General features: G+C 45.5%; 1 protein-coding gene across 1 annotated transcript in view; it reads left to right on the top strand.

The window, feature by feature from the left end:
* The window catches only part of DEPTOR (DEP domain containing MTOR interacting protein), a 193111-nt gene that overhangs the window by 83731 nt on the left and 83410 nt on the right, over positions 1 to 25970 (top strand). Inside the window, exon 4 of the mRNA XM_032760338.2 lies at positions 11678 to 11856. Within this exon, the coding sequence (XP_032616229.1) occupies positions 11678 to 11856 (179 nt within the window). The remainder of the gene's footprint in view (positions 1 to 11677; positions 11857 to 25970) is intronic.

Below are 25970 nucleotides of genomic sequence, written 5' to 3' on the forward strand. Positions count from 1 at the left end.
GGGCGGCCAGGCAGAGACGCTCCCCACCTCCCAGACGGGGCGGCCGCCGGGCAGAGGCTGCAATCCCAGCAGCCTGGGAGGGCAAGGCAGGCGGCTGGGAGGCGGAGGCTGCAGCGAGCCAGGACCACGCCACCGCACTCCAGCCCGGGCAACACCGAGCACCGAGTGAGCGAGCCTCCATCTGCAGTCCCAGCACCTCGGAAGGCCGAGGCGGGCAGAGCATTCGAGGTCAGGAGCTGGAGACCAGCCTGGCCGACATGGCGAAACCGCGCCTCCAGCCAAAGGAGAAAAAGCAGGGAGGGGTGGTGGCGCAGGACGGCAATCCCAGGCAGCCCGCAGGCCAGGGCAGGGGAATCACGGGAGCCTGCAGCGAGCCGAGTGTACTCCAGCCTGGGCCACAGAGGGAAGAAAAGAAAGAAGAAAAGAAGAAAGCAAGGACGAAGGAAGGAAGGAAGGAGGGAGGGAGGGAGGGAAGGAAGGAAGGAATAATTGATCATATTAACACATGACTTGTTTTTTAAAGCTCTCTTTCTAAATTCTGAAGCATCTTTGTTTTTTTTTTTTTTTTTGAGACGGAGTCCTTCTCTGTCCCCCAGGCTGGAGTCCTTCTCTGTCCCCCAGGCTGGAGTGCAGTGGTGCGATCTCGGTTCACTGCAAGCTCCGCCTCCGGTGTTCACGGCATTCTCCTGCTTCAGCCTCCCGAGTGGCTGGGACTATAGGCGCCCGCCAACACGCCCAGCTAATTTTTTGTATTTTTAATAGAGACGGGGTTTCACCGTGTTAGCCAGAATGGTGTCGATCTCCTGACCTCGTGATCCGCCCGCCTCGGCCTCCCAAAGTGCTGGGATTACAGGCTTGAGCCACCGCACCCGGCCTAAATTCTGAAGCATCTTTTTGACCTAAGCCCCACCGGCAATTTCGTCTCCCTCCCTGGCTTTTGCTCCTGTACATCATTCACATCTATTCCCAGGTTACACAGGGCCTCCTCAGCTCTTTTGAATTTTTTTCCCAACGTACAAGGAGATCGCTATCAGCTTATTTCTATTCTTGTACTGGCCCCTAAATGTAGTAGTTCCTCCTATTGTAGTGCTGCCTTCCCTCTAGGTTAATATGCGTCTGGGAAATCTGAGTCAGATATAGATCCAGGAAAGGTGGAAATCAGCTCACATGCACAAGCAAAACCTGGTGAGTGCTTGCAGCAGGCAAATATTGGTGTGTGGGTGTGTGTGTCTGTATGTGTATGTGTGTTTTGAGACAGTCTTGCTCTGTTGCCCAGACTGGAGTGCAGTGGCACAATCTTGGCTCACTGCAACCTCCGTCTCCTGGGTTCAAGCGATTCTCCTGCCTCAGCCTCTTGAGTAGCTGGGATTACAGGTGCCCGCCACCACACTTGGCTAATTTTGTATTTTTAGTAGAGACAGGGATTTGCCATGTTTGCCAGGATGGTCTTGAACTCCCAACCTCAGGTGATCTAACCACCTTGGCCTCCCAAAGTGCTGGGATTACAGGCATGAGCCACTGCACCCGGCCTCTACGATTGAATTTTAAGAGTTATTATGTTCTGGACGCAAATCTGTTATTAGACATAGATTTTGCAAATATTTTCTCCCATTCTGTTCTTGATGGTATTGTTTCTAGCACAAAAGTTTTAAATTTTGAAATAATCCAATTTGTCTATTTCTCTGTTATGTTGCTTGTGCTTTTGGCATCCTATCTAAGAAACCATGCCTAACCCAAGCCTGTGGAAACTTGCTACTTATGTTTTCTTTCAAACATAGGAAGTTTATAATTTTAGCTCTTTTGTTTAGTTCCATAATCCATTTTGACACAATTTTTTTCCTTTCTTTTTTTTTGAGTCAAAGTTTCACTGTTGTTGTCCAGGCTGGAGTGCAATGGTGTGATCTAGGCTCACCACAACCTCTGCCTCCCAAGTTCAAGCGATTCTCCTGCCTCAGCCTCCCAAGTAGCTGGGATTACAGGCATGTGCCACCATGCCCAGCTAATTTTGTATTTTGGGTAGAGACGGGGTTTTTCCATGGTGGTCAGGTTGGTCTCGAACTCTCGACCTCAGGTGATCCACCAACCTTGGCCTCCCAAAGTGCTGGGATTACAGGTGTGAGCCACTGCGCCCTGCCAACATAATTTTTATATAAAGCATAAGGTATATATTAAAAACCACTGAATTGTTCATGTTAAATAGGTTAATTGTATGGTATGTGAATTATCTCTGAGTAAAGCTGGAAGAAGAAGGAAGGGGAGGGGGCGGGAGAAGAGAAGGAGAAGAAGTCATCCTGGCAGCATCTGCTTCCTCTTTCTTGAGCCCCACATCAGCACGTCCAGACTTCCTTACTGGAGAGAGGCTATTTTGAGGGGCACTGCAGAGCCAACTATCCAGTTCTGGCCATCATCTGCATGCAATTGTGAGTGATCCCAAGCTACAGTCATAGAGGAACTGCCCAGGTGAACCCCAGACAATGCATACAATACTAACATATAATTAAATGATGGTTATTTTTAGCCACCAAGTTTGGGAGTAGCTTGTCATATAGCAAAAGATAATTGCAACAAGTAGTAAGTCAAATTCTTGCTTTAACGTTGTGACTACATATCAATCCTAAAATAAAATCCCACGAAAGGTGTGGTCTTCAACATAAGAACCTGGATGGGGACATTAGTTGATTATAAGGGGAAATGAAATAAGGAAGCGCTAAGTCTGGTGGAGCATGTCGTAAATGGCAAGTTGATCCAATCCAGGCAGGCATGCCAGCTGGCCTCGGTCCTAAAGCTCACACTGGCAGAAGGAGCTAACCAGTCACTTGTCCAGTGGCCACCAGATACTTCGTAGGAGCTCTAGAGGGCTGGCAGGTCATGTTTCTAGTTACAAGAAATGACACAAGTTAACCCCATCCACTGGCCCTCCCCATTCCCTGAGAGGAAAATCACTGAACTGGAAGGGACAGAGTGGTCAGAAACGGATAAAGGCTGGGAGTCTGTGTCTCTATCTTAAATGGAGACTATCAGTAGTGCCAAACTCTCTTATCTCCACACAGGTCTCCTTTTTTTTTTTTTTTTTAGATGGAGTCTCATTCTGTCACCCAGGCTGGAGTGCAATGTCACAATCTCAGCTCACTGTAACCTCTGCCTCCTGGGTTCAAGTGATTCTCCTGCCTCAGCCTCCCAAGCAGCTGGGATTATAGGCACCTACCACCACACCCAGCTAATTTTTTTGTGTTTTTAGTAGAGACGGGGTTTCACCCTGTTGGTCAGGCTGATCTTGAACTCCTGATCTCAGGTGATCTACTTGCCTTGGCCTCCCAAAGTGTTGGGGTTACAAGTGTGATCCACCGTCCCTGGCCAGAGACAGGGTCTTGCTGTGTCATCAAGGCTGGAGTGCAGTGGCACAATCATAGCTCACTGCAACTTTGAACTCCTGGGCTCGAGGGATCTTCCTGCCTCGGCCTCCCAAAGTGCTGGGATTACAGGTGGGAGTGAGCAACTGCACCCAGCTTGGGGTTATTTTTCGTATATACTTGGATAATGATGTATAGTAGGAAAATGCATATAATTAAGTTTAATTTATTCATTCAGCTTTTTGAAAACCTACTGTGCTAGGAAAAAGTTGTGAACCACATAGACAGGGACTCTGGTCTCAAAAAGCTTCTAATCAAGTGAGCAGGTAATTCCCCTAGGGCTTCAAGAGGGACCTTAGAAGTGGTACATGGTCCAGATTTGTAGGAATTGGAGATTTCTTAGAGAAAGTGATATCTAAAACCAGAAAACTGAGGACACTGGTTTTTCCTCCATTTTGTCCTCCAAGACACCTTATTTGAGAGTCAAAAGAAATGAAGGAATGGTGGTATTTCTTGCCTGGGCATGCACACACATGGGTCCTTCTATTCCTTCCTTCCTTCCTTCCTTCCTTCCTTCCTTCCTTCCTTCCTTCCTTCCTTCCTTTGTTCCTTCCTTCCTTCCTTCATGCACACACATGGGTCCTTCTCTTCCTTCCTTCCTTCCTTCCTTCCTTCCTTCCTTCCTTCCTTCCTTCCTTCCTTTTCTTTCTTTCTTTCAGACAGAGTCTTGCTCTGTCACCCAGGCTGGAGTGCAATGGTGCGATCTTGGCTCACTGCAACCTCTGCCTCCTGGGTTCAAGCGATACTCCTGTCTCAGCCTCCCATGTAGCTGGAACTATAGGCATGTGCCACCATGCCTGGCTAATTTTTGTATTTTTAGTAGAGACGGGGTTTCACCATGTTGGCCAGGGTGGTCTCGAACTCCTGACCTCAAGTGATTCACCCACCTTGGCCTCCCAAAGTGCTGGGATTACAGGCATGAGCCACCTTGCCCAGCCTCTATTTCTTTTCTAGATTTTTGTCATCATTCCATGTGACTTTATTCTATTTGGTTTATTCCCTGGAACTTCAGTGTTCATCCGTCATTCTGTTGTGACTTTCTGAGCTATGTAACATGCCTCAGTGTGTGTGGTTCCACATATCTTTGCCACTGCTTATTCATACGAATGTGTTCCAGCTATCTATTCCTACAAAACAAGTCATACTAAGATTTAGCAGTCTAAAACAACAATGATGTGTTATTTCTTCTGATTCCATGGTTTGCATGGTGGTTCCTCTGCTGATTTCATCTGGGCACATTCATACACTTGCTGGAGGGTCAGCTGGGCTGGAAGGTCCAGGATGCCCTCATTCACATGTCTGAGAGCTGGTGCTTGCTGTTGCTTGGACAACCTGGTCCTCCTCCTGTGGCCTCTTCCCCTCTAATAAGCTAGACCTGCCCCCTTTCTTGGTGATTTCAGGAGGGCATTCCAAGGGGCAAAGGTGGAAGTTGTAAGACCTCTTAAAGCCTCACCTTAGAAGTTGCATAACGTCACTTTCATTGCATCCCGTTGGTCAAAGCCAGTCACAAAGCTAGGCCAAGTTCATCACCTTAGAAGATGCATAACGTGGCCAGGCATGGTGGCTCACACCTGTAATCCCAGCACTTTGGGAGGCTGAGGGTGAATCACTTGAGGTCAGGAGTTCGAGACCAGCCTGACCAACATGGTGAAATCCCATCTCTACTAAAAATACAAAAATTAGCCAGGTGTGGTGGCATGCACCTGTAATCCCAGCTGCTCAGGAGGCTGAGGCAGAAGAATAGCATGAACCCGGGAGGCGGAGGTTGCAGTGAGCCGAGATCGCGTCACTGCACTCTAGCCTGGGTGACAGATCGAGAGTCTGTCTCAAAGAAAAAAAGAAGAAGAAGAAGAAGAAGAACCTCACTTTCACTGTATCCTGTTGGTCAGAGCAAGTCACAAAGTTAGCCCAAGTTCAAGGGAAATTGAAATGGACTCAGCGTCTGGATGGGAGAAGCAATGAAGTCACACTGGAAGACACATGAGGAACTACTGTGTCCATCTTTGCATACAATTTCCTAGACAGTGTTTTTATGTTTCTGTCACTTGCATTGACATATGTGTGACAGTTGTCCTTACCACCTTCTAAGAAGGGGTTGTCCATTATTATATTAAATAGAATTCATATCGCTTATACCAACTCAGCTGTTACTAACTTTGGGAAAGAAGCCTGTTGCCTGTTGGCTATTTCTTTTTTTTTTGAGACAGAATCTTGTGCTTTCGCCCAGCCTGGAGGGCAGTGGTGCCATCTCAGCTCACTGCAAGCTCTGCCTCCCGGGTTCATGCCATTCTTCTGCCTCAGCCTCCTCAGCAGCTGGGACTACAGGCACCCACCACCACGTCCAGCTAATTTTTGTATTTTTAGTAGAGACAGGGTTTCACCGTGTTAGCCAGGATGGTCTCGATTTCCTGACCTTGTGATCCATCCACCTCGGCCTCCCAAAGTGCTGGGATTACAGGCATGAGCCACTGCGCCCGGCCGCCTGTTGGCTATTTCTAAGCATGGATTAAAGTGCAGAAGAGTTTTGATTTGGGAAAAGATCTAAATAAGATCTTTTTTTTTTTTTTGAAATGGAGTCTTGCTCTGTCGCCCAGGCTGGAGTACAGTGGTGTGATCTCGGTTCACTGCAACCTCTGCTTCCCAGGTTCAAGTGATTCTCCTGCCTCAGCCTCCTACCACAGTAGCTGGGATTACAGGCATGCACCACCACACCCAGCCAATTTTTGTATTTTTAGTAGAGATGGGGTTTCACTGTGTTGGCCAGGCTGGTCTTAAACTCATGACCTCAAGTAATCTGCCCTCCTTGGCCTCCCAAAATGCTAGGATTACAGGTGTGAGCCTCTGTGCTTGGCCTCTAAATAAGATTTTTAAGTGACTTCTGTTACATGCTGAATGAGAAGGTCTTTAATGAGTTCTATTAGATACTTATACCTTGTATACTCTTATCCTCTTAATAAGTGTATACATTCATGGGCCAGACGCAGTGGCTCACACCTGTAATCCCAGCACTTTGGGAGGCTGAGGCGGGTGGATCACGAGGTTAGAAGTTTGAGACCAGCCTAGCCAACATGGTGAAATCTCATTTCTACTAAAGATACAAAAATTAGGCATGGTGGCACACGCCTGTAATCCCAGCTACTCAGGAGGATGAGGCAGGAGAATTGCTTGAACCTGCGAGGCAGAGGTTGCAATGAGCCGAGATCATGCCACTGCACTCCAGCCTGGATGACAGGGTGAGACTCCCTCTCAAAAAAAAAAAAAAGAGTATACATTCATATACTTAGAACTTCACTTGCCCCCAAGATTTTTGATGATAACAACAATTTAGTGAAGGAAGTGGAACAGGTATTATCTTCCTCATTTAATATGAGTTTGGGGGACAGTGAGAAGGTACGTGACTAGTTTGTAGCAGAGCTGTGTTTGGGTCCCAGGCATCTAATTTCTAATCCTGAGCCCCTTCCATGGATTTCAAATAGAACTCTAATCATTCTTCTAGGAAGAGAGACGTGACCTTAAAGGAATCTCCATTTTCATCAGTTCATAGCTGTGAAGGCAGAAATTCATTTTGCCCCAATGTAGCTACAATGATTACTTATATAGCATAACACTTTATGTATACTATACATTATTTCTTATTACAAAGTTGTTTCATTCACACTCATATGATTTTCAGAACAGCTGGGTAAGGATACCATTATACTCTTGAGAAAAACAAGGTTGAATAAAAGAAAAGTGGCCCCCAGCACGTTGCAAGGCTGAGGCTGGCGGATCACCTGAGGTCAGGAGTTTAAGACCAGCCTGGCCAACATGATGAAACCCCGTCTCTACTAAAAATAGAAAAATTAGCCGGGCTTGGTGGCACATGCCTGTAATCCCAGCTACTTGGGAGGCTAAGGCAGGATAATTGCTTGAATCCGGGAGGCGGAGGTTGCACTGAGCCGAGATTGCACGACTGCACTCCAGCCTAGGTGACAAGAGTGAAACTCCATCTCAAAAAAAAAAAAAAAGAAAGAAAGAAAGAAAGAAAAGTGGCTTGCCTTACATCTCAAAGCTATTAAGTGACTCACTGGGATAAACTTAAATCTTTGAATGCCTAGTCCAGTGTTCTTTCTACCATTATACTCTTGAGAAAAACAAGGCTGAATAAAAGAAAAGTGGCTGGGCACAGTGGCTCACGTCTGTAATCCCCGCTCTTTGGGAGGCCGAGGTGGGTGGATCACCTGACGTTGGGAGTTCGAGACCAGCCTGACGAGCATGGAGAAACCCCGTCTCTACGAAAAACACAAAATTAGCCAGGTGTGGTGGTGCGTGCCTGTTATCCCAGCTATTTGGGAGGCTGAGGCAGGAGAATCGCTTGAACCCGGGAGGCGGAGGTTGCGGTGAGCTGAGATTGTGCCATTGCACTCCAGCCTGGGCAACAAGAGCGAAACTCCGTCTCAAAAAAAAAAAAAAGTGGCTTGCCTTACATCTCAAAGCTACTAAGTGACTCACTGGGATAAACTTAAATCTTTGAATTCCTTGTCCAGTGTTCTTTCTACAGCATGGTTGGGCTCTGAGTCTAAAAGCATTGAAAATAAACATCATATGGCATTAAGATACAGGGCTTAATTACCTCCAAATGCAATGATTGATAGGTATACAGTGAGTGTTTGCATGACCTTGAGCAAGTTTCCTTCCCACCACCCTGAAAGTTGCCCTTCCATTTTTCTCATTTGAATGGGAACTACATTTTTCTCATGTGGATAAAGAGGGTTTGGACTACAGTGATCTCCAAGGTTTCTTCCTACTCTAGAATGAAATAGTTCAATTTATATTGTATATTATTGTTAGTTTCAAAGGAAATGAAGGTTTTTAAAAGAGATAGCCAGACTTTCATATGGAAGACAGGAACTCATCAGGAATAATTTTACGGAGGAAGATGACACAATGACCATGACATTTTATATGGTTCGATTTTTTTAATTTAACAAAGTTTTATGGGCCAGGTGTGGTAAGCTCACACCTGTAATCCCAGCACTTTGAGAGGCCGAGGCCAGCAGATCACTTGAGGTCAGGAGTTTGAGACCAGCATGACCAACATGGTGAAAACCCATCTCTACTAAAAATACCAAAAAAAAAAAAAAAAAAAAAAGTAGCTGGACATGGTGGTGCATACCTGTAGTTCCAGCTACTTGGGAGGCTGAGGCAGGAGAATCACCTGAACTTGGGAGGTGGAGGTTGCAGTGAGCTGAGATTGCACCACTGCACTCCAGCCTGGGTGACAGAGCAAGACTCTGTCTCAAACAAAACAAAACAAAAACAAAAAACCCCAAGTTTTGTGGACAAACGTGGACTCAACCTTCTTGGAACCTATAATCAACCCGTCTTTAATCTGATAATCACAGAAACTGTACAGGGAGCAATGAGATGGTCTAATTGAGACCTGACCATAACTGAGACGCAAAACAAGGAGTCAAGTAGGCATGGGAGGGGGTGGTGGGGAGAAGAGAGGGAGAGCATTCTAGCCATGGGGATGGCAAATTCAAAGGTAGATGGGGCATGGTATGTTTGAGGAACTGAAAGAGGGCAGGATCACGCATACTTTATAGGCTATGTGAAGAATTTCGATCTTTATCCTAAAAGCAATGAGAAGCTATTGAAGTGCATTTTCAACAGGGGAAGGACATTATCAGGTTTGAATTTTTAAAAGATAATTTAATAGCTATGTGTAGGCTTAGGGGTCCAAGGTTGGGTTGAGAAAAAGAGTGGATGTGTAGTATAGTCAATTAAGAAAACACTGTAGTTGTCTAGGTTAAAGTATTGGTATTTTAGACTAAGGTAGTGGCAATGCCTGAGATGGGAAGGCTTAGACATACATGAGAGAGATTTAGGAGTTCAAGTTCACAGCTCGTGTTGATGACTGGGCAGGGGGTGAGGAAGAGAGAGGGGCCAAGGACAATGCCTCATTTTCTGGCTGGACAGTGTAAACATTGACTGGCACAGGACCAGATTTGGAAGGAAGAATGTGAGCTCAGTTTTGGGCTTGTTGATTCTGAGGTGGCTTTGAGAAATCTATGTGAATGCAAAGCTGTAGGATTGGGAGTATAGGCCTGGTCTGGGAATATAAATTTGGGAATCTTTGGAATGTGGATAGTAATTGAAGACAGGGAAATGGAAGAGCTCACCAGAGAGACTGTGGAATGAGAAAAGAGGTAGGGACTGAATCTCAAGGAATTCCAGCCTTTAAAGTCCAGGGAGATGCAGAGAAGCCAACACAAGGGTAGCTGAGTAAGAGGTAGGAACAGAGGGCAGGTCGGAAACCAATAGAATGTGATTGATGTCCCCCTAGCCAAGGGCAGTGGTCAGTACCTTCTATTATTGTTTTTTTTTTCTTTTTTCCTGAGAGGGAGTCTCACTCTGTCACTCAGGCTGGAGTACAGTGGTGCAAACTCGGCTCACTGCAATCTCTGCCTCCTGGGTTCAAGCATATCTCCTGCCTCAGCCTCCTGATTAGCTGGTACTACAGGCATGTGCCAATGTGTCTGGCTAATTTTTTTGTATTTTTAGTAGAGACGAGGTTTCGCCATGTTGGCCAGGCTAATCTCAAACTCCTGACCTCAAGTGATCCACCAGCCTCGGCTTCCCAAGGTGCTGGGATTACAGGTGTGAGCCACCATTTTCGGCCCCATATGCTGGTATTAATGTCTACCAGAATAAGGACTGACATTTGTGTTACATTGCTTCATATATGGATGCATAGGAGAACACTTACAGGCCCGTTCGGAGCTATTCTGGAGATGTGAAAATGGAATCCAGAGGAGTTGAGGAATGCCTAGGAAGACAGGTGTGAGAAGCAAGCTATGTGGGTATGGGAGGATTTTAAAAGAGTCGACTTATGTAGTCGACTTAGTTCAGGCTACTGTAACAAAATGTACCATAGACTGAGTAGCTTAAACAACAAACATTTGTTTGGCAGGTCCAAGATCAAGGTGCCAGCAGATCCAGTGACACCTGCTTCTTGGTTTGCAGGTGGCTGCTTCTTGGTTTGATCCTGCTTCTTGGTTTGCAGATGGCTGTCTTCTGGCTATGTCCTCACATGGCAAGAGCAGAGAGAAAGAAAGAGAGCAAGCTCCCTTTTGTCTCTTTTCATAAGGGCACTAATGCTATCACGATGGCTCCAGCCTAATAACCTAACTACCTCCCAAATGTGCCACCTGCAAATGTCATCACATTAGAGACTAGGGATTCACCATATGTAATTAGCAGGGATGGCTGGGCACGGTGGCTCATGCTGGTAATCTTGGCGCTTTGGGAGGCCAAGATGGGTGGATCACGAGGTCAGGAGTTCAAGACCAGCCTGGACAATATGGTGAAACCCCGTCTCTACTAAAAACACAAAAATTAGCTGGGTGTAGTGGCATGTGCCTGTAATCCCAGCTACTCTGGAGGTCAAGGCAGGAGAATTGCTTGAACTCGGGAGGTGGAGGTTGCAGTGAGCCAAGATCGCACCGTTGCACTGCAGCCAGGGCAACAAGAGTGAAACCCCATCTCAAAAAAAAAAAAAAAAGAAAAATTAGTGAGGACACACTCAGTTCACAGCACTAGTCTTCTTAGCACAGAAGTGAAATAATGCAATTAGGAAAGAAATACTGGCTTTTACAGAATGGTAGAGTAGAACATGAAATTGTAACTTCTTTTCAAGATTGCTAACTTGAATGCAGTCTGCTAATCGTAGAGTTTTGGATTGCATTTCCAATTTTTTTTTTTTCAAATTACTAGGAGAAAATGCATCTTGTTTTCTTCTGAAGCAATTAGAAATTACATGTGTGGTAGGCTGGGCGTGGTGGCTCATGCTTGTAATCCCAGCGCTTTGGGAGGCCAAGGCAGGTGGATCACCTGAGGTTGGAAGTTCAAGACCAGCCTGACCAACATGGAGAAAACCTGTCGCTACTAAAAATACAAAATTAGCTGGGCGTGGTGACACATGCCTGTAATCCCAGCTATTCGGGAGGTCAAGGCAGAAGAATTGCTTGAACCCAGGAGGTGGAGGTTGCAGTGAGCCAAGATCACACCATTGCACTCCAGCCTGGGCAACAAGAGCGAAACTCTGTCTCAAAAAAAAAAAAAAAAGAAAAAAGAAAAAAGAAATTACATATGTGGTGGCACCTGACAGCTGCATCTGTCTGTCTGACAACTTTGCTGTGGTACTTCACAGAAGTCTATGATTTCAAATGAGCTGTTTTCCTTTTGTGTAGGCTTATTTTTCTTTTCCCTTTTTTTCTTCCCAGGCTGATGAGCCCTGAAAACACACTCCTGCAGCCCAGGGAGGAGGAAGGGGTCAAGTATGAGCGCACCTTCATGGCATCTGAATTCCTGGACTGGCTGGTTCAGGAAGGTGAGGCCACCACGAGGAAAGAGGCAGAGCAGCTTTGCCACCGGCTTATGGAGCATGGCATCATCCAGCATGGTGAGTGTATTGGGCAGCTTTTGCTGCAGGAACAAACAGCCAGCCCCAAATCTTGTGTCTTACAACAAGTACTTATTTCTCACTCATGAATCTGGAAGTCAGCTGCACCTCTGCTTATGTTCAGCTTGTCTCCAAGTTGGGGGTCAAGTTCAGGTCTGTGCTCCACGCCTCTCCATTCTGGGACACAGACTAAAGGAATATCCACTGTCTGTGATGTGTTGTTTTTAATAAATTATTGTAGATGCTAAAGAGGGCAGGTAGGTTCTTATAGCGCCTCCAAAAGCTGCTGCTTGGATGTGATATAACATCACAACTTTGTATCTAACTGGCTAAAGCAAGTCATGAAGTCAAGTATAATATGGAGTTGGGAAGTGGATGCCTCCCAGAAGGTTGGTTATTAGAGAGAATAAACATTTCCTGAACCATGATGTAAGCTGCCACAGTGAAGAGTTAAGCCAAAGAGCCTTCATAAAAGCATCACTTTCCGTTTAGGGCCAAATCATACTGATGCAATGTAAGTTACTGGTTAAGAAGTGTTTTGGTCAGCCCTTTGTATCTGTGGGTTCTGCATCTGTGTATTTAACCAACCATGAATTTAAAATCTTTGGAAAAAAGTTGCGTCTGAACTACTCACACATAGATTTTTTTTGTCATTATTCCCTAAACAGTACAATGTAACAACTACTTACAGAGTGTTTACGCTGTATCCGGTATTTTACATTGTATCTGACCTACGTTGGTTAACTGTAGGTCATGAGACTCCCATTCCAAGTCGGACACAGTGGCTCACACTTGTCATCCCACCACTTTGGGAGGCTGAGGTGGGTGGATCACCCGAGGTGAGAAGTTCAAGACCAGCCTGGCCAACATGGTGAAACCCCATCTCTACTAAAAAATACAAAAATTACCTGGGTGTTGTGGTGCACATCTGTAATCCCAGCTACTCAGGAAGTAATCTAGATATGATTTGAAGTATACAAAAGGTTGTGCATAGGTTATACATGTAAGGACCGAGAGATCACTTTCCCCTTTGCCCTCTGAAGGTTTGCTGAAAATCACTGACAAGAGGCAGATTTGTTTTGTTTTGTTTAAGACAGAGTCTCCTTCCGTCACCCAGGCTGGACTGCAAAGGCACCATCTCGGCTCACTGCAACCTCTGCCTCCCAGCTTCAAGCAATTCTCATGCCTCAGCCTCCTGAGTAGCTGGAATTACAGTGGGATTACAGGCGCACTAATTTTTGTATTTTTAGGGGAGGGATTTGCCATGTTGGCCAGGCTGGCCTCTAACTCCTGGCCTCAAGTGATCCACCCGCCTTGGCCTCCCGAAGAGCTGGGATTACAGGCGTGAACCACCGTGCCGGGCCTAAGAGGCAGATTAATAGGAGAAAAGGCATACAAATTTATTAACATGTATGGGAGCCTTCAGAATGAAAACCCAGAGATACAGGGAAAATTGTCCATTGTTATGCTTACGTTCAACAAAGTATGGACAGTTATGTAGAAATATGATTGGACAAAAAGGGTATGATCTAAAGTTAATAGACAGAGTGGAGCAGCCCAACAAGGCCTGTCTGTATAGATTCTTTTTGGCCTCTCTGCAGCATTCATTCCTTCTGGGTATAAGGCAGGACCCTTTCTGGAATGGGAGTCTTTTTTTTTTTTTTTTTTGAGATCAAGTCTCTGTTTGTCACCCAGGCTGGAGTGCAGTAGCATGATCTTGGCTCACTGCAACCTCTGCCTGCCGGGTTCAAGTGATGCTCCTGCCTTAGCCTTCCGAGTAGCTGGGATTACAGACATGCACCACAACTCCTGGCTAAGTTTTGTATTTTTTAGTAGAGAGGGAGTTTCACCATGTTGGCGAGGCTGGTCTTACACTCCTCACCTCAGGTGATCCATCTGCCTCAGCCTTCCAAAGTGCTGGGATTACAAGTGTGAGCCACCATGCCTAGCTTGGAATGGGAGTCTTATGACCTACAGTTAACCAGCGTAGCTCAGATAATTTCTTTATTGTCTGTTTTTACACAGAAAGGCAGAGGGAAAGTTAGAGTAATAGTTTAAGATTTTATGTAATCCCAGCACTTGGGGAGGCTGAAGCGGGTGGATCACCTGAGGTCAGGAGTTCGAGACCAGCCTGGCCAACATGGTGAAACCCCATCTCTACTAAAAATACAAAAAATTAGCTGGGTATGGTGGTGTGTGCCTGTAGTCCCAGCTACTCAGGAGGCTGAGGCAAGAGAATCGCCTGAACCTGGGAGGTGGAGGTTGCAGTGAGCCGAGATTGTGCCACTGCATTCCAGCCTGGGTGGCAGAGTAAGACTTAGTCTCATAAAAAAAAAAAAAAAGAGTAAGTATTGTTTTATGGTACTTTTATTTCATTTAGATATACACTATAAAACATAGGGACATATGCAGGTGTATATTGAGTAACAACCTAAAAATTATTTGTTACTGTGTATTGAAGTGAAATATTTTGGAAGCCATAGATCTAGAGGCATTGCTTAGAGTGAGTGACACTGTATTCCAGGCTGCTTTCTCCTGTGCAGTTCTGCCACAGTTAGACTCACAGCTGTCTGTTGGTGGCCTAACATGTCTAGCTCTGGTTTAAGTTCACTGAGGAAAGGAAGATGGACAGGAAAGCACAGTGCTGGTGTGATCCCTGACCTTAAACAGTTCATAGTATTGTCAGGACTATGAGATGGTTATAGAAGGAATTAGAGAACAGTAGAAGATGTGCTATCTATTTCATTTATTTATTTATTTTATACTATGTGCCAGGCACTGTGCTAATCCTTTTACCCTTATTAACTTATTCATAAATAAACTCTATGAGGTAGATATTCTTTTTTAAAAAAATGTATTGTGATAAGAACATTAATATGAGAGCTACCTTCTTTCATTATTATTATTATTATTTTTTGAGACAGTTACTGCTCTGATCATGCAGTGGCAGATCTCGGCTCACTGCCACCTCCACTTCCCAGGTTCAAGGGATTCTCCTGCCTCAGCCTCCCAAGTAGCTGCGCACCACCACACTCAGCTGATTTTTGTATTTTTAGTAGAAACAAGATTTCACCATGTTGGCCAGGTGGGTCTCGAACTCATGACCTCAAGTGATCCGCCTGCCCCCTGTCTCCCAAAGTGCTGGGATTACAGGCATGAGCCATCATGCCTGGCCTGAGAGTTCCCTTCTTAACAAATGTTTAGATGTACAATACTATAGGGCCAGTATTTTTATTATCTCCATTTTACAAATCAGAAGGTGAAGGCACCAATAGGATAAATCACTTGTCTGAGGCCAATCAGGTAATAATGTCCAAATGGATATTACTGCTAGTAAGTGTGACCTTGGAGTTGGGTAGGATGACTGGGGTTTTCCCTAGTGAAAAATGGTAGGTTTGGGTTACAGTGGGTTCTTTCATATTTTTGCTCTACAGAGAAAAAGTAAGACGAGGCTGGGCATGGTGGCTCAGCGAGCTGGCCAACATGGCGAAACCCTGTCTCTACCATAAAAACAAAAATTAGCTGGGAGTCGTGGTGGATGCCTGTAATCCCAGCTACTTGGGAGGCTGAGGCAGTGAGAATCGCTTGAACCCTGGAGGCGGAGGTTGCAGTGAGCCAAGATCACGCCACTACACTCCAGCCTGGGCGACACAGCAAGACTCCACCTCAAAAAAAAAAAAAGTCAGATGATACCAACTTCTAGGAGAAAACCAGCCTCTTATACTATGAGGTACTGACTCACACTATATATCCTTGGCTTTAGAAAGAAGATAGAGGATGCCATGAATGGTTTCTAAATGATTTCCAAGGGATGAGTAACTATGCTTCAATTACAGTGTAACTTTGTAATGCTATAAACAGAAACACCATAAAGGTACAATGTAAAGGATAAAATAAATGCATTTTTGATAATAAATCTTTTTTTTTGAGATGGAGTTTTGCTCTTGTTGCCCAGGCTGGAGTGCAATGGTGCGATCTCGGCTCACTGCAACCTCCACCTCCCAGGTTCAAGCGATTCTCCTGCGTCAGCCTCCCGAGTAGCTGGGATTACAGGCACGTGCCACCATGCTTGGCTAATTTTTTGTATTTTTAGTAGGGAGAGGGTTTCACCATGTCAGTCAGGCAGGTCTCAAACTCCTGACCTCAGGTGATCCACCCATCTTGGCCTCCCAAAATGCTGGGATTACAGGCATGAGCCATCGTGCTCGGCCAATAATAAATCTTAACCACAGAAGTATGCTTTCCATGGTTGTAGGAGGACTGAATATTCTACATAGCAACTGGGGTTTCTGAGGGAGTTAAGTACCAGTTAGTGTCTTGAGCAAAGCTTTTAATTGTCTGGCCAATAATTAATTTCATAAGTTAAACATTAAGGAAAGTCAGCCTTTAGGCTTTGAGCAGAAGGTTTCTGGATAAAAGTGCTTCCCTATTTTGAAACCAGTAAGTGTAGAAATTGGGTTCACCTATGAAATCCTAACTAGCTTCATCTATGAATGGTGACTGGTGCGCTTTACTCAAGGCAGAAATTGTTAGATGAATAATTAACATGCATGTGTATTTATGTGGATATATATATATGCATGTATACATACATATTTATACAAATGTATATATGTTGACCACATCTATACATATTTGTCTAGCTTTTTAATTTATAGATGTGTACCATATATAAAGGCATTAGGCTACTTTATAGATCTTAATATACTGTATATTTAATATGTGTGTGCTTCACACATATGCTTTGTATGTTGTACTTATTAAATCCTCACAGCAATTTTGCAGCATTAGTATTATTATTGCAGATTTGCAGTGAAGAAATCTGGGCTTCAAATCCTTTAAGAGATTTTCTCAAGTTGCGGAGCTACCCTGTAGCTACTAGGTGTTGTGTCTTAGAAAGAAGCTTGCCTTGGTCTGGGATGTATGTGACTAGGTATGGCTGCCTGGTGCAATGGAATGAGCACAGTCTTTGGTAGGAGACAGACTGGATTTATATGCAGCTTTCTCACCTACTAAGTGGCCACGTCTGCATCCCATTCCTCGGATTTTGAAACTATAAAATTAGAGTTACATGATAGGCCTTTGAGAGTTTGTTTTTTCAGAGACCTATGAACATCCACATGTTCAGTGTGTACTAGAAGGGTTCAACGTGTAGTTGTATTCGTGGCTAAGATTTATTACAGTGAAAGGATACACAGCAGGGTCAGCAAGAGAAAAGGGCACATCGGGTGGAGTGTGGAGAAATCCAGGCACAGTTTCCTATGTTCTTCCTTCTTGAAGGGACTCCCTCCTCTAGCCGTGAAATGCAGTAACACGTGTCCAGTATCTCCACCCAGGGGAGCTCTTGTAGGGGCCAAGGGAAAACATCCCCTTTGCCGTCTGAAGGTTGGCTGAAAAATCGGCCGGGCTCAGTGGCTCACGACTGTAATCCCAGCACTCTGGGAGGCCGAGGCAGGCGGATCATCACAAGGTCGGGAGATTGAGACCATCCTGGCTAACACAGTGAAACCCCATCTCTACTAAAAATACAAAAAACAGCCGGGCGTGGTGGCGGGCGCCTTGTAGTCCCAGCTACTCGGGAGGCTGAGGCAGGAGAATGGAGTGAACCCGGGAGGCGGAGCTTGCAGTGAGCGGAGATCGCGCCACTGCGCTCCAGCCTGGGCAACAGAGCGAGACTCCGTCTCAAAAAAAAAAGAAGGTTGCCTGAAAAATCAACTCACAAAAGACAGATTAACTGGAGAAAAGGCAAACCAATTTATTATTGTGTACACCGGGAGAACCAGAGTGATTTCCTAATATCCCAGTGGGGTACAGATGCTATCTCTCCTACTTCTTAGAGGAAAGGGAGATGGGGAAGTGTAAATGGTTTTTAGGAGGATTCAATGGGCTTCAAGAATATATAAGGGCCTGCTACAAAGTCCATTAGGTCAGCAGAGCAGAATGTGGTTTGTGGCAAAATTCTGACCAGGTTTGTCCACAGACTTTGGTCTTTCTTTCTGTCACATGAGTTCAGTTAATGAAAACTCAGGGAAGGAACCAGAGGTAAATTGTTTTCTTCTTTGGCAGGTCCAGACTTAGGCAGGTAAGGAACTTCAGAGACCTTTATCCAGTGCTTTGGGGGACACAGAGGATTGAGGGGCAGAAGCAGGGGACAAGGTCGGAGACATTGTAGATTTTTCTTCAGTTCAGCATATCAAAGTGCCATATTTTGGGGTATCTGTTTCTGAGTCCTAATACCATGTTGAGGTGCAGAGCCAAAGATTTTTACTGGGGGCTTTTCTCATAGGTACACTCTGCTTGCTCAGCCAGCCACAACCAGCAGCGTTGCAGACTCTCAGAAGGAAAGCAAGTATTCTCCATAAATCACACTGTACAAACAGTCTAGGCAGGCCGATACAACACAATTCAGTGCACCAGGTGGGCAAGGTCCTTATCAGTTAGTGACTTGGGAACCTTCCAAAAACCAAGTTCCCAGATGCTAGCCATGGGCTAGCCCCATAAGGCGGCCCTTCTGTATTGGGGCTGCTATGGTAACTCTTTTTTTTTTTTTTTTTTTTTGAGATGGAGTCTTGCTCTGTCACCCAGGCTGGAGTGCAGTGGCAGGAGCTCAGCTCACTGCAAGCTCCGCCTCCCGGGTTCACGCCACTCTCCTCCCTCAGCCTCCCGAGTAGCTGGGACTACAGGCGCCCGCCACCACGCCCGGCTAATTTTTTGTATTTTTAGTAGAGACGGGGTTTCACCTGGTCTCGATCTCCTGACCTCGTGATCCACCCGCCTCGGCCTCCCAAAGTGCTGGGATTACAAGCGTGAGCCACCGTGCCCGGCCAAGGTAACTCTTTCCTGCACAGAATTGTTGGGAGAATTAAGTGATTGCACTTGGCAAAAGCTTTTAACACAGCATCTACCTCTTATGGCCCTCAAATGCTAGCTCTTGTACATGATCTAATCTACTCTAAATAATAGGTGACATGTATAGAGCTCTTACTATATCCCAGCCACTGTTTTAAGAACTCTATTCACGTATGTATTTCCCTCAATAACTCTGTGAGTTAGGTATCATAATCATTCTCATTTTTGAGATGAGGTTAAGTAACACGCTGAAGGCTGGGCATGGGGGCTCAGGCCTGTAATCCCAGCACTTTGGGAGGCTGAGGCAGGCAGATCACTTGAGGTCAAGAGTTCAAGACCAGCTTAAGCAACATAGTGAAACTCTGCCTCTACTAAAAATACAAAAATTAGCCGGGTATGGTGGCATGCGCCAGTAGTCCCAGCTACTTGGGAGGCTGAGGCAGAAGAATTGCTGGAACCAAGGAGGCAGAGGTTGCAGTGAGCCGAGATCGTGCCACTGCACTCCAGCCTGTGTGACAGAGTAAGACTCTGTCTCAAAAAAAAAAAAAAAGTAACATGCTGAAGATGAGAGCTAGTGAGTGGTAGATTCAAGATTAAAATCAAGACAGTCTAGCTTCAGAGCCTGCACTCTTAACCACTAAAGATGAGATGCTAACTGCAGGCCCCACTAGAAAAAAATTCTCAAGTTCTATTGCATCAGCCGAATCAGCCGACACAACCTGGCAGATATTTATACTATAAAGATTATTAACCTGTGAAATCTACAAGATTCTCTTTCCCCAAACAATGACCAGGGATCTTCAGATTTTTGGGTAACATTTGCAAATGGAAAATGGGATGAACACCCTTTTTTTTTTGAGACGGAGTTTCGCTCTTGTTGCCCAGGTTGGAGTGCAATGGTGTGATCTCGGCTTACCACAACCTTTGCCTCCCAGGTTCAAGCAGTTCTCCTGCCTCAGCCTCCTGAGTAGCTGGGATTACAGGCATGTGCCATGACACCCGGCTAATTTTGTATTTTTAGTAGAGGCAGAGTTTCTCCATGTTGATCAGGCTGGTCTCGAACTCCTGACCTCAGGTGATCTGCCCGCCTCAGCCTCCCAAAGCGTTGGGATTACAGGCATGAGCCACTGCACCTGGCCTCTTTTCTTTTTTTGAAACAGGGTCTTGCTCTGTTGACCAGGCTGGAGTGCAGTGACATGGTCATGGCTCACTGCAGCCTTGACCTCCCAGGCTAAAGCAGTCCTCCCACCTCAGCTGCTGAGTAGCCAGGACTACAAGTGCTCACCACCACACCCGGGTAATTTTTTTATTTTTCATAGAGATGGGGGTTGTTGCCAAGTTGCCTAGGTTGGTCTTGAACTCCTAGGCTCAAGCGATCCTCCAGCTTTGGCCTCCCAAAGTGACAGGATTACAGGTGTGAGCCACTGCAAAGGGCCTGAACACACTTCTTTACTCACATAAGTTATCTTTCCCAACTCCCTTAGTTGCCATCCAGCTATTTTAGCAGCCTTAAATGGAGGGAGATGGAAACCAGATAATCACGTGGGTAAATTGCTCACAGCTGCAGCAGCTGACTCTGGCCTACCAGGCCACCACTGCTGTGTCTGGGAGGATAATTTCCTCTTTTAGAACTTTATCAGAGCACTTCAACAATTTCAACACTAAGCCCTCTTTCTTTTTCTTTTGTTTTAAATATATATTTATATAACACTGTGCCATATACAAAGCAGTTTTACATACATTATCTTTTTAATCCTCCCAGTTGCTTGAGAGTAGCTATGATTATCTCATCCTTCAGTGGAAGACAGTAGCAGAGACATTTGCTCTGCTGGCCATGAAGAGAGAATTTGGGATCTGCAGCAAAGGAAGCTAGAGGCCACATCCAGAGAGGAATTAACTGCATCTCTCCAATAATTAAGATAATTAATAGAGATCAGCCTAAGCCTGGAATAGCCCAGCTGGAAAGGAAAGGGGAAAAAGGGGAAGAGGAGAGGGAAGGAAGAAAAAGAAGGTACTAACTAGGTGTGGTGGCTCATGCCTGTAATCTCAGTACTTTGGGAGGCTGAGGGGGGAGGGAGGATTGCTTGAGGACAGGAGTTCGGGACCAGCCTAGGAAACGTAGTGAGATCTTGTCTCTTTAAAAAAAAAAAAAAAAAAAAAAGAGAAAGAAGGTACTGATGATTGAGGCTAAAGGCAAGTTTACACAGAGGAGGAAAAATAATTTTTTCTTTGCTTTTCATGAGTTCTTAACTGAGACCTGTTGTAACAGTGGACAGACTAACAAGAGAAAAATGAACAGAAGTTTAATATGTATGCCCTCTGTAAATATGGGTGAAAATCCAGAGAAATGAGTAAATCTCTATGATAGATCTCAAAAGAGTAGTTCAGGCCAGGCATGGTGGCTCACACCTGTAATCCCAGCACTTCGGGAGGCTGAGGCGAGTGAATCGCGTGAGTCCAAGAGTTCTAGACTAGCCTGTCTGACATGGTGAAACCCCGTCTCTACTAAAAATACAAAAATTAGGCAGGCATGATGGTGCATGCCTGTAATCCCAGTTACTTGAGAGGTTGAGGCAGAGGCAGAGGTTGCAGTGAGCCAAGATCGCGCCACTGCACTCCAGCCTGGGCGACAGAGCAAGACTGTCTCAAAACAAAAAAAGAGGCAGGGGAGAGTAGTTCAGACTTCAGGCTTAAATACCATTATTCCCTGAAACAAAGAAAAAAAGATGTAACCCAGTTAAAACCAGAGGGCCAGAAAAAGCACCTTATACAAATGTATGGTTTGTTATGCAGATTTAGGTCAACACCCTCTTTATTTATTACGAGTCTCTAGTGACTTAATTTTCTTTCTGTTCCTGGTGCAGAGAGGGAGAAACCCTTACAGAGGGGCATTTCCCAGCTCTGCATGGTGGCTCACACTTGTAATCCTAACACTTCTAGAGGCCAAGGCAGGAGGATTGCTGGAGCCCAGGAGTTTTAGACCAGCTTGGGCAACATAGCAAAATCCCATCTCTTAAAAAAAAATTTTTTTTAAAAAGGACAAAAGGACATTTCCTTTACAGATGTACATTTCTTGTTTTTTTTTTTTTTTTTTTTTTTTTTTTGAGTGCAGTGGCGCAATCTCGGCTCACTGCAAGCTCCGCCTCCCGGGTTCACGCCATTCTCCTGCCTCAGCCTCTCCGAGTAGCTGGGACTACAGGCGCCCGCCACCACGCCCGGCTAATTTTTTGTATTTTTAGTAGAGATGGGGTTTCACCGTGGTCTCGATCTCCTGACCTCGTGATCCGCCCGCCTCGGCCTCCCAAAGTGCTGGGATTACAAGCGTGAGCCACTGCGCCCGGCCTACAGATGTACATTTCTGAAAGGACAACTTTTTGGAGCTACTGTTGTGTCTGCAGCTTCTCAAAATAACCAGTACCAACAATCCTTATGCCAGGTAGCCATATTTCGGGGTGGCATGTCCTGAGCCCCATCAATTGCAACTTTCTCGAGTATATGGCCTTAAGAAAAAAATTATTCACACTTGTTAGAAAAGTAAGGAAAACTTTGTTTAAGATAATTACAATAGGGGTATTGCAATAGGGGAGACAGATTGGGCTCAACTTAAAATACAGGGACAAGTGGGGATTTAGAGTCAAGGAGCACAGTGCGGGGTTGGTCAGTGGATGGAAAATTACTACACAGGAGACTTAGGGCTGGGAGATTCTTGCTCAAGACAGGCCAAGGACTTAGAAATCAAAGGTGGAGATAACAAACTTGATTGGGTATCAAGGGTGAGGGATTTTCAGTGTACTGACTTATCAAGGTTATTTGCTAAAACTGGGCTGGGTAAGCCAAGACAGCAGGATGGGGGGTGGAGGGGAGGGGAAGGGAGCAGCAAGGTGGAGGCCCAGTAGAAAAGAGGGCTCAAGGGAGCCTGACTGAAGCTTGGTCCAGGGGAGCGTCTGTCAGTGCCCACCTAGCCTTGCTTGCCCACCCGCCCTTCCTCTCTGTCGCGGCTCTCCTGCTCTCCTACTCATGCTTGCTCCTTTTTTTTTTTTTTAAACTTTTGAGATGGAGTCTCACTTTGTTGTCCAGGCTGGAGTGCAGTGAACCAAGATTGTGCTGGGTTCAAGTGATTCTCCTGCCTCAGCCTCCTGAGTAGCTGGGATTGCAGGTGCGTGCCACCACACTGGGCTAATTTTTGTATTTTTAATAGAGACGGGATTTCACCATATTGGCCAGGCTGCTCTTGAACTCCTGACCTCAGGCAATCCACCTGCCTGGCCCTCCCAAAGTGCTGGGATTGCAGGCATGAACCACCGCTCCCAGCCCCCCCAACTCGTGCTCTCTGATTTGTATTTGCTAACTTCTTGCCAAGAGTACTTTCAAGACAAGAAGAAGAAATGAAGGAGACTTCTTTACAGATGGCACCCTGTGTCTTAGCCTTTCTTTACCCCTAACTAGAGAGTAAATGTTTTAAGGATAGAGAAGTTGTTTTGTTCATTTCTGTATTCCTATTGGTTTGGCATATATATAATCGTACTCGGCAAAGTTGTATTGAATGAACAAGTGACAAAAGTGACCACTTACTGAGGACTTGGCCTTTGCTGGGCACAATACTGGTGTTTATACCAGCAAGGTTTCTTTGAATATAAGCAGTTCCAATCATCACTTCCTTTAAATATATGGCAGAGCCAGCTGATAGTTAAAGGAAATATTGAAAATAAGGCTACCTGAAGAAGAGAAACTGAAGCAACTCTGGGGATCCAGGAACCAGGAACTAGTGACTAAAAGGGAATCCCATCCAGCCACCTATGGCCAGGTGAATCAGCTATGTTTTCTGCATATGCAGTTGCCTTCTCCAGATGCTAATGCTCTAGAGAGGACCCTTATTGGGGTCACAGGCTCACCTCTTGACCCTGGGTGGGGACCCTTTGACTGACAGATTCACCAAGTGGGATAATGGGGGTAGTTGTTCCACTCTACCCCCCCAACACCCTGCAAAGAAAAACAAAAGAAAAAGCAAGCCTTGTTTCCACAGGGAAATGAGGGCTTGGCAGGCTGTTCTTTACTGCTATTAGCTCATTTAATCTTCACAAGCAATCAATGCACTTGATACTGTTGTCTCTCTTTTAAAATTATATTCCATTTTTTATTAGATGGAGTCTTACTCTGTCACCCAGGCTGGAGTACAGGGGCGCAATCTTAGCTCACTGCAAGCTCCGCCTCCCGGGTTCAAGCGATTCTCCTGCCTCAGCTTCCCAAGTAGCTAGAATTACAGGCACGTGCCACCACACCCAGCTAATTTTTTTGTACTTTTGGTAGAGATGGGGTTTCGCCATGTTGGCCAGGCTGGTCTCAAACTCCTTTTTTTTTTGAGATGGAGTCTGGCTCTGTCACCCAGGCTGGAGTGCAGTGGCACAATCTCGGCTCACTGCAAGCTCCGCCTCCCGGGTTCAGGCCATTCTCCCGCCTCAGCCTCCCGAGTAGCTGGGACTACAGGTGCCCACCACCACGCTCGGCTAATTTTTTGTATTTTTAGTAGAGACGGTGTTTCACCATGTTAGCCAGGATGGTCTCGATCTCCTGACCTCGTGATCCGCCCGCCTCGGCCTCCCAAAGTGCTGGGATTACAGGCGTGAGCCACCGCGTCCGGCCTCAAACTCCTGACCTCAAGTGATCCGCCCGTCCTAGCCTCCCAAAGTATTGGAATTACAGGCATGAGCCACTGCACCCTACCATCTCTTTGTTTATTTATATGAGGACATTGAGGCATTTGCAACTGGTATAATCATTCTTAGCTCCTAAATGTTCAACTTTGAACAGAAAAAAAAAAAAAAAAACCTGGGTAGAGTATTTTCTCAATCTACTTTCAATATTTAACATTTCAAGTGTAATCTTAGCAGCAGCTGTAATCTAATCTAATTTTTTACTTTCCTAATTTAGACTTTCTGGGCATTTTCCTACTGTGCTCTCTCATATGCTTTGGACCTGTGTTACTTTCTATTATAGCTCTATCCAATGCAGGAGGAAAAATAGACACAGCCAGAATGCTGTTGTAATGTAAATAGAAAGGAACAGGTTGCTTGATAGAGGGCTAAGACATTGGCACACAATATAGTGTTGGTTTAGGTTAAAGGAAAATGTACCTAAAACGGCACCAAGCCTTAACTTTTCAGAAAATATGAAAGGAATACAGGATGCCTTATCTTATGTAATCTTCTGAAAGACGAGTGTTATGCACACAGACCAGAAGTTTCTCTCCCTCTCTCCTTTTTTTTTTAAAGATGGGGTCTTGCTACATTGCCCGGGCTGATCTTGAACTCCTGGGGTCAAGTGATCCTCCCACCTCAGCCTCCCAAACTTCCGGGATTACAGGCATGAACCACCATGCCCATTTGAGGTTTTTCTTTTGTAAACAGTGTCATACCTATGCATATTTCTTTCCTTCTCGACATTAGTAGAATCTTTGTCCATTGTATATAAACTGCTTCTCGAGGTACAACCTATGCTTGCTTCTGAAGCCTGTGTTCCTACCCACTCCTGCCTCAGTCCTGACAGCTTGTCACCCAGTGTCCCCTGCAGTATATGGTCCTCACTTTGCCCAAGCATGATCTTTTACAACAGCACACAGAAGTCTTAAAACACAAGCACAAGATCTCTATGCAGTTGAGGTATATTGAAAGTGTGCTCCTACTGAGTGCTCAGCTTGGCCTTAGCTGGTCATTTAAATCCTCACCTGGGTTTAAGTGGTCATTTTCAGTGGGGCCTGTAGGCTGGAGTCTCAGGCTCACTAGAAGAGCATATCAGGTTTCTCAGTCTCCTGGGTGGAACAGAGTTCAAACTTCAGATTCTGATATGCTTCATCTCTCTCCTAGTCAAAGAGTGCTGTGGTATTAAGTTCCAGTTCCTGATGAACATGAGCTAGATCATACTCGTCAATGGGAGGCGGGGGCTGAGGAGACAAGGGGACCAAAAGTTGAGAGGCTCTCCTTTAAGCAGTGAATTGTTTCCATTCTCTTTCCATCACAGACCTTTTTTCTAGCCCTGACCCTTGTGTCAACCTTGGTTGAGTTTCTAGTATCAGCTCCCTCCCAGCTGGGTGGCTAGGGGGTTTGGGCTGGGATTCCTGTCTGGGACCCAGGCTCTCCTTATGCAGGTGTAAACAATGATTACTCTCAGCCGTTTCAGCCTTGCTGCACTGCTGTCACTCATGATTCTTCCTCTAGAAGTTTTTCCACTAGCCTCTTCTGGCTTTTGATTCTGAGCCGCTCACTATAATT

Source organism: Hylobates moloch, unplaced genomic scaffold (assembly GCF_009828535.3).
Source record: "Hylobates moloch isolate HMO894 unplaced genomic scaffold, HMol_V3 SCAFFOLD_9, whole genome shotgun sequence".
Lineage (NCBI taxonomy): Eukaryota > Metazoa > Chordata > Mammalia > Primates > Hylobatidae > Hylobates > Hylobates moloch.